Source organism: Branchiostoma floridae, chromosome 9, assembly GCF_000003815.2.
Source record: "Branchiostoma floridae strain S238N-H82 chromosome 9, Bfl_VNyyK, whole genome shotgun sequence".
NCBI lineage: Eukaryota > Metazoa > Chordata > Leptocardii > Amphioxiformes > Branchiostomatidae > Branchiostoma > Branchiostoma floridae.
The window spans coordinates 18,629,340-18,639,019 of NC_049987.1; the positions used below are offsets into that span (position 1 = coordinate 18,629,340).

Here is a 9,680-nt window from a genome sequence, read left to right on the forward strand (position 1 = left end):
TACCAAATATCATCGTAGTCCATCAAGAGGTTCTCAAGTTATGATGACCACAAATATGCGGACACACAGACACACACACAAACACACAAACACACACACAAACACACACACAGACACACTCAAAACTATACCTCCATTTTTTCATGGAGGTAATAAATCAGTTAGTTCACATAGCCGGCGAAATCTGTCCTCAATTTCTTCTGCTACGAATGTTATTGTTGAAGTAAGTTTGGGGCCAAAGAACATGTTCCACAAAAAATGCGGTATGTACATGATCAATGCAAACAGCAACACCATATTTGGAAACTGCAAGGAGAAATTTTGTTCGAAACCAAGTCTTTCCTTGCAGAAGGCGTTCAAGTAGTTTGCTTGTGGAATGCTGAAGTTGGACGGTGGGTTGCAGTAGACGTTCTGAGGTTCACCTGTGAAGAAAAAGACGACAATCGGATCTGTAAGGTAAAAATTGGATCCGCCAGTCTAGTTACAATGCAGAGATAGCGGAGATATAGAAGGTGTCACTGGAACATTACAAACTACAGAGATACAACTAATATGTAAAAATTTCCAGTATTGTAAGCTGTCTGGAATCAAGTGAGAATTTGCAAATAAGGACAAAGTGTGGATATGTGATTGTTTACAACATAAGCTGTCAACTACGCACTAGTTAACAGCCCATCTTGGTCTACTTTTGTCTGGATAGTACAGTGTTTGGAAAGTGACCACCGGAGCGTAAATTAACTAAGGGTGATGCCCATATTTAGTGTAATATACAATGGAGAATTGTAAGAAAATGGAGGATGAAAGCGGATTGTTATTTCAGTCAAGGTAAAACTGCGAGTGAATCCATCTTGCTTCTTTGTCCGAGCTCTCAAACCACGTGTCTGCATCCCGCTAAAACATACACAAAAATCAGAAAATGACGTGAAAATGATGAGGATCTCGGTCTGCACCGCTCCTCTGTACTAGAAAAAAGCCTCCCCAACATTCCCAAGCAGAGGATAGCAACGGATTCTAAATCCTACCAAGGTGACATTCAAAGGGTAGCCATGTTGAATCTCCTTGACGTGTCTGTGACAGCTCTGCTATCCTGGTAACACATTCACAAAAACAAGAAAAAGCACACAAATAGCAAAGCTCCTAAAAAGTGCCACTAATCGGCGTCGGCAAAAGGTGTCCCCAGCATAATTCTAAGAAAGTACATGTAACTCGCTTTCTCCTTGGCTCGGACCTACACAAAAAGTTGACAAAACGTTCACAAAACACCCAACAAACAGGCAACAAACGGAAACGTGAAAAATAAACAATGTGGCAAATCCGCGGAAACGTGAAGTCCTCTCGTACGTCGAAAACATGGCTCTGCAAACACTGCACCAAACCTAGTCTGCCAATATCAAACATGTCTCAGCACAACACCATACCACAAAATGAACATGTAAATGTCCAAAGTAGCCACAAAATAATCTAACCGTATACGTAAAATCTGCCATACTTTGCGGGGTACCATTAATCGTTTTCCCGACACACTCCTCGGGAGAGTCACGAGCTTGCCGTCACGAGCTCGAGCTGCGACACCGCACCGTGAAGTAGCAAGTCTCCCGTCGGTAACAACGAGGCCTTCCCGGCAAGTTTTCTGCTTTTGCCGGGGTGGGGAACGCACGCTTCAGGCTGCAAACGTTGCCGGAGGGCCAGTACTTAGAAGAATGATGTAGTCATGCGCGCATCTCTTATTTATAGGGGGTATGACGTCATACCTCTCGGGCCAATGGCTAATCACGTTAGATACACTGTCATACCCTCTTTCACTATATGGTCTCAAATTGAGATTTCCTCGCAATTTTTAAAGAAATACATACAAGAATAGAACACTCCAGTGACATCAAAAGATCAACTCTACTTTTCAACTCCCCCACCAACCCCCCCCCCCCCTCCTTCCCCACCAACATACACATCACACATGTACCTCTCCACCCTCCTTACAAAGACTACTTAGATTTTCGCTCCCTGGTAAGTCATTTGCATAAAATTTACAGAAGCTCTTTATATTTCATGAAGATATTAACGTTAGGTCGCCAAACTCTAGTTGATAAGGGTTTATGTTACTTTATCAAATAACATATAAAATAAAATTTTTATGTCTGCATAACATCTTTCTACATAACAAACCTTGTTTATTTGGCAAAGGTACGTGTTCGTGGAACTCTAGTTGTCAATTGTGTACGATTTTGAACAAAATTCAATGGCAGCACCATTGCTTCACCTTCAAATCAAATTCAGTTCACCAACGATGCCTCCATGAGGCAATCGTAAAGTCGAATAAACTAAACAACATGCTCACCTGAACCGGAAGAGAATCGGGTACCTGTGTGTCACAGTTGATCTGCATTTAAGCCAAAAAAAAAACACACAAAGAAATGGTATCTATTAAGCTCTCGGTGTTGATATAACGGCCATCTCTCGGCAACGTTTACTTAACCAACCCGTCACACCTTTAGTGGCTTAAGCTTTGTTAGAGACGGTGTCGTCAAAATTCTCTGGCCTTCGACGAATTTACGGTAAGGTTCTGATATGCTTTGTAGGGTACTCACTGTTACTGTGGCCATGAAATTCCAGGCGACTCGTTCATGTCAGATAAGGTCACTAGTTCCAAAATACCAGACAAGGTCACACAGACAAAGAACGCAACTGTAGACAACAGAAATCTCGAAAACAGGTAAGACGCAACGAATAGAAACCCCATGGCATCCAGTTTGGTTAAGTACTACCTAATCTTTACTGCAAGAGATGTTTCAATATTGGATTAGAAATCATTACAAGAAAAATATGACGTCTTCTGACAATGAGTGATCAGATCTTGCAACTAGAAAGGCCGACATTTGCTTAAGAGCAAATACAGCATATTTCAGCCATACCCCTTCCCACGCAACATTGGACTGTTCCAAATCACCCCTGCGCAAAAATGGAACATCATCTTAACAGTACATTATCCCCCAAAGTGGACTGGTATTGTGAATTGATTCCAGGTAAAAACAGAGCTTGCTTCTATTTTTCAGAAAATGACAATAATCACACCTTCCATTCAGAAAATTTTCATCATGACTGAAAATTGTTGAATGACTTCATGTAATGTCATTAACAATTTTCAGTACGATAACTAGGTGTAAGTTTAAAAAAGTATAAGCTCCTTGTGATGTGGGTACATTTATTATTGCAGTGAACTTTTTTTATTCAAGTAGGGCATACGATTTAATAATTATCAAGCAGGTGCAGGCACTGTAGGAGCGTTTGTTTTCTTCAAGCTGTAAAACTGTTAAACTGTTTTACTTTGTATGCAATCAGCCATCGAGCCTATTCTTATTTTAGTTTAACAACTTCCTGCCAGACCCGGAAGATACGATTGAACCTTGTTCGAGGATTTATTTTCGTCTGTCTGGTCAGTCTGTTCATACCCTGGCGCTGAGAGTGTTTTATTGGGCTGAAACTCTGGCAGTTTAAAGTTACTTACAATTTAAATGTTCAAAGTTTATGTCAAACAACAACAGCACTAGGAAATGTGGCCACTATAGACAGGTGGTCACTATAGAGAAAATGCTGATCTATTGACTAGGAGCCATACGTTACACATGATTTCAGTACACTGATCATTAATCATATAAACATTGCACAGGTAAGCCAATTGTTTAGATGTACAATTAAGTTCAAATAATTCTGAAGAGAAATATCAGATGAGAAAATAATCATTCTCGCCACTGTCTAACTTATAATTACGTATCAAAACTAAACGCAGATTTTCTAACTAACGCTCCTTTCGCCGACTTCATCAAAGGACCGCCGGCTATCAATCAAACACGGCTGTTGATTAGACTTAGAGTTTCAACAGTCATGTGCTGTGTGCCAGTTGACAGCGAACTTCATGCTACGTGATGTTTTACATTGCTTGAACCTTCTTTCCTACAGCAGTGCTTCTACAAAATATTTAGACTGTAACACTGAGTCCCACATGTTTTATAGAATAGAATTTGACGCAGAACAGCGTTTTTTGCTGGGTATTTTTCTTGAAACATGTCCGTGGGAATATCAGCGAGGCGGCGACGTAGGGATATCAGACCGTCAACAAAAGTCGCACGGCGGCTAACGGCGCAGCGAAGATACTAGCGCTATAAATAAGCGCTTCAACTAAGGATGGCAACCCGTACAATATTTTTGTATACTGTTGAGCTAAGTAAAGTTTGTTGTTTATGAGGTTTTAGTTGTCTTTGAAGCTTTGACCCGAAATATTCTAAAGTCAAACTGCTGAAGAGAAGTAAGTGACTGCTACGATTATCGTAGATATGGCCCTTAAAAAAACTGATAAAAGAAGCCTTCTCAATAGTCTAAAATGCAAGAGCTTCTGGGGGGGCTTCGCCCACCTGGGTCCCCCCCACAGTGGCCCTGCCCCTGGACCCCGCCAGGGACATTCGGCGACCCCCGGACCCCTGTCCGACGCTTTGAAAAAATCCTGGCGAGAAGTCTATACGGCCTGAGTCTTCAAGTTAACGTATTGTGTGGTCCCGCTTATGAATATTAATTAGCCTTCGCTTTCCTCTTCGCTGATTGGCTGAACCATTAATTGAATCATCTCTTCCTGCCGGCTAGACGCAGGTGTAGATGTCGGCTCTGTGGGGTGAACGTCCGAAAGGTCATGGCATGGAGAACGAAAGAAAACCAATTTCCCCTAAAAAAAAGTGCTGTAATTAAGCCTTTTACAGTACTTTATGCCAAAAATTTTACTTGGATCATTTTACCAACTATCTTATGCCTATCTATACCAAATGTTACTCATACCAGGGTACAGGGGTGCAAAATATACCGTTATAAGACCGTCAACAACAGTCGCACGGAGCTAACAGCGCAGCGAAAATACCATCGCTAGCGTTTCAACTTCGGATAACAAGTTATAAGTACTGTTGAACTCAGTAACGTTAAAGTTTGTTTTTAGTTGCCTTTGACGGTTTGACCTGAAATAGTGTTACGCTAAACTCCTGAAGAGAAGTTAAGTGACTGCTGCGATTATCATAGATATGCCCCTAAGAACTGATACAATATAAAGCCTTCTGAATAGTCTAAAATGCGAGAGCCTTAGGCGGGCTTCGCTCCCCCTGGCGGGAACACTGCTATATACGGGATCATGAGGCCCCGCTTATGAATATTAATTAGCCTTTGGCCTCCTCTTCGCTGATTGGCTAGGTCTTTGATTCAATTAACTCTCCGGCTGACGCGCACAGGTGTGGCTCTGTGCGGGGTCACGGAAGGTCACGTCAGGAGGCCAAAAGAAAACAAATTTCCCCTCAGAAAAGTGCCAAAATTAATCATTTTAAAGTTGTTTATGTCAAAAATTTTACTTGAATCTTGTTACCAAGTATCTAATGCCTATCTATACCAAATTTCAGGTCATTTCATTGTAATACCAGGGTACAGGAGCCAAAAGTGTCTTTTTTTGGTCAAAAATTGGTCAAAAAATCGCAAAAAAAAGCATTTTGTTGTACTGTACACCAAAAGTGTTATTGAATTTATATGAAGGGATTATCAAGGCACATCTCTGTCAAATTTCAGCTCATTTGGTTGTAATACCAGGGTACAGGGGCCAGAAGTGTCCTTTTTTGGTCAAAAATTGGTCAAAAAATCACAAAAATAAGCATTTTGTTGTACTGTACACCAAAAGTGTTATCGAATTTATATGGGGGCATTATTAAGGCACATCTCTGTCAAATTTCAGCTCATTTGGTTGTAATACCAGGGTACAGGGGCCAAAATATACAGTTTTGGTCTAAAATTGACCCAAAAATCTCAATAAAATCATTTTAGAGGCAGATATGAAAAAACTGAGAAAAAAGCATCAAGGTATTGGCCCATTCTACCTCTGTGCCAAATTTCAGGTCATTCGGTCCAGGAACGGCGGAGATGAATCACTTTGAAGATTTGACAGGAGAAAGAAAGAAAGAAAGAAAGAAAGAAACATTACGAATACAATATATTTCACCATACTATGTATGGCTGAAATATAACTACTGTCGTCACAGCGTAGGCAAGAGATCGCCATGTTTAATAATCCCCGATCCCATTCCCAGGAAACATGGAGGTGTTGACGTTACTTGAGATCACCGCTGTCCTGTGGGGGACGTATTTGGTGGTGACTTGGTGGTTGGAGAGAGGACGTCTATCACAGGTCAGTAAACCCTGACTATAGCTCTACACTTTGATCCTATCTCCTAGTATATGTTCTATTTCATTATGTGTTATCAACTTGCTTCTGGCGTGACACTATGAGTGATCTACTGACCTCATCAGGAGACAACCACTCAGGCAATGTAGAACAACTAGTCGTGGCCTATATAAATACGGAAACGATGTTGTGTCGGGGCAAATATTAATGTAGCTTATCCGAGCAGGAAAATTTCACTGTAATATATTGCTATCTATTTGATTAATGTTGGAGATTTCTGTTGCAAAGTTTGGTTGATATATGGCCATGTACCAATGGGATGGTTCCGTGTAAAACCTGTTGTATACACTTCGAATTTAAAATGTGTTTTAATCGAAAAGCATTATACTCGCGAAAAGCGTCCGAAAAAACTTTGGGGATAAATCTAGCCTTTCGTCCCTGTAGCTAACCGACAAGACCGTCCTGATCACGGGGTGCGACACCGGCTTCGGGAACCTCCTGGCCAAGCGGCTGGACCAGCTCGGCCTGCGGGTGTTCGCGGGCTGTCTGACCGCGGCCGGCGTGGCAGAGTTACGGCAGTCCTGCTCCGAACGGCTGCAGCCGATCCGGATGGACGTCAGCAGCTCAGACAGCGTACAAAATGCGTTCAGGGTGGTTAAGGAAACGGTGGGGAATAAAGGTAGGGACGCTAAAGCAAGACGGCTTAACTTTTAATCCCCTGCTTTCTTAAGCTTGTGGATAACTGAAGTGAAAGCATACGATATACTCCCCCATCTCACTCTCTAAGTCTAAGTCTGTGTGAGAGAGAGAGAAAGAGAGAGGGAGATAGAAAGAAAGAAAAAGAAACATAGAAACAAAGATACCGCTGAAAACATAAGTCGATCTGCTATAGTGTCTGACGTTTCTATTAAGTCCGTAAGTTGGTTTACATGAGTTTTGTGCACTTCCCAGGTTTGTGGGGGCTGGTGAACAATGCGGGTATTAATGGTGATATGGCGGGACCCATGGAGTGGGCGACCAAGGAAGATTATCAGGTTTGTACATGTGCAAAAGAACTTAAACGAGTGCATTTTGTCTATTTTCTGTCACAATACATATTGTGTCATTCTTTAAGTTTACCTTTCCGTGTTGTATCACCAGACCGTCCTGAACGTGAACTTGCTGGGGATGATTGACGTCACCAAGACATTTCTCCCGCTCCTCAAGAAGTCACGTGGTCGGGTCGTCAACGTCGCAAGTGCTGCTGGGAGAGTGGCTGTTCCGGATGCCGGCCCTTACACCGTGTCGAAATTTGGCGTGGAGGCATTTTCTGACTCTCTGAGGTAAATTTGATTTACACACGTCTTTGACATAGCCCTCAAACGATATTTTGAATCAATATTACAACTGTAACGTGCCCACAATAGTTTGAAAGAGAGATGGGTCGATTCTTAGAAGAAAAAAAATTAAACTTTGTCACCTTCCGTGAAAGTTTAATTCAAACCCCTTTCGTAAAGAAATTCGACCTGCAACGGCAAATACTGTATGTCTACAACTTTCTTTCTGCTTAGACGGGCTATGAGAACCTTTGGAGTCAAAGTTGTCATCATCGAGCCTGGGTATTTCCGAACCGAAATCAACAACAAGGAGAGTGCCCTGCGTCGTATGGACGACACCTGGCAGCTGCAGAGTCCTGAGACCAAGACTGAGTACGGGGAGGAGTTTCTGCAAGCTGGTAGGTTTATCAAACATGTGGACTTGTTTTCTTTTATCATATTGTTTACGGCTAGGTGATTTAACACCAAAACTTCGGCCATGTACATCGCTAATCTGGTGAAATAATGTGATAACTATTGTGATAACCATTAATACGACAAAAATTACAATTTACCACGGATTTCGAATGAACGACATTACTGAACTAAATGAATGTGATAAATAGACTGTTCTCCTCGGTCTAGATAAGAAATATTACCAGTTTTTCTGACGAGCACTGATGTTCGTAATGTGTGACGTCAGAAGAAGGTCAAAGTTGACCGGAAGTCGATATCAGCCGCGTCCGCGTTCAACGGAGGTTATTGTGAATCGGAGCAAATTGCCTGTAAAATTGCAAAACGCTGAGGTGATGGCATGTCATATCCTGCATGCAGACTTAAAATGTTTCTCTTCACCTGGCGTCTTTTCTTTTTGCACTAAATGCACAGGGGCCATGTGTACGTTGTAATAATTATTATTATTTATCCAAACATTCCTGAATTGAAACTAGGATATCGTTGATTTTAATTCTAGATACATATAAGAGAAGACTCAGTAAAGATATCGATCACCCTCTGACGCACAAGACAGTAGATAATCTTATGTTGCATTTGGAATTATGGAAAGTAACGTTACATCAGAAATCATTCAGAACGTTCTATTTTCTTCTCTTGACAGGAAAGGACGGAATAAAAGCTTCAGGTCGTTTCATGCAAGATCCAGTTGCCGTTGTGGATGCGATGGCGCATGCGCTGTGTGCTAACCACCCCCGGAGCCGTTACGTGATTGGTTGGGACGCTAGTTTCATCTTTGTACCAATTTCCTGGCTGCCAACCGAACTGGGTGATCTGGCCGTTCGGCTGGTGGCACCGGAAATGACGCCTACCCCAGCCTGCTGTAAGAATAAACAGTAGCTTAAAGAGAAATAAAGCAGTATCTTGCTCACTTTCCAAAAGTTGATATGGCGTTGTCAATACATTCAAAACCAGCTATGAAAACAGCCTTTGTTTATCTATATGTCAACATCAGATTCTATGTCTATATGCCATGAGGGTTGTGACGAAACGATGGTGCTGGATATGCACCGGCTGACTTAAATTTGATTTTAAAATCCTCGCCCCTGAGTCGTCGCCAAAATTCATTTTGGTCGAATTTCAACGGCATACATGCCGTTTATTATAGGGCTTATTCAGTCACGTGATCCTCCTCATAGCAACTAACCGGCCGCCATAGCAACGAGTGAAGTAGGCCATTTTGGTGTACCAGAGTCAGCCGCCTGCAGTGGGGCCCTATGCAACTCTCCATAAAAATTGTACATATTTCCCAAGCAATGCACCATTTCCCTTCAAAGCGTTTAGTTTCACAAGCACAGTGCTTTGTCTTGTGGTGGAATGTTGATTCTGCACTGGTAAAGCGCACAAAAGTTGGGTAAAAGATTTGTTTTGCGATTCTCTGGCAAAATGGGGCAAAATTTGCCACTCGTGTCCCTGTAGATAACAGACAAGACCGTCCTGATCACGGGGTGTGACACCGGCTTCGGGAACCTCCTGGCCAAGCGGCTGGACCAGCTCGGCCTGCGGGTGTTCGCGGGCTGTCTGACCGCGGCCCGCGTGGCAGAGTTACGGCAGTCCTGCTCCGAACGGCTGCAGCCGATCCGGATGGACGTCAGCAGCTCAGACAGCGTACAAACGATACATAAGATAAAAAGTAATGAGTAACACTTTTATGTCGACAGATATCATTCTAC

The 9,680-nt window shown here is 42.4% G+C and overlaps 1 protein-coding gene across 1 annotated transcript; it reads left to right on the forward strand.

Moving 5' to 3' along the window:
- The first annotated feature begins 2,325 nt into the window (after positions 1-2,325).
- Positions 2,326-8,901, forward strand: LOC118423416 (retinol dehydrogenase 16-like). Its single transcript, XM_035831560.1, has 7 exons — positions 2,326-2,552; positions 6,105-6,202; positions 6,644-6,878; positions 7,151-7,233; positions 7,340-7,521; positions 7,750-7,913; positions 8,612-8,901. The coding sequence occupies exons 2-7, from the start codon at positions 6,110-6,112 to the stop codon at positions 8,845-8,847; spliced, it is 993 nt and encodes a 330-aa protein (XP_035687453.1). The 5' UTR covers positions 2,326-2,552; positions 6,105-6,109; the 3' UTR covers positions 8,848-8,901.
- The last annotated feature ends 779 nt before the right edge of the window (positions 8,902-9,680 follow it).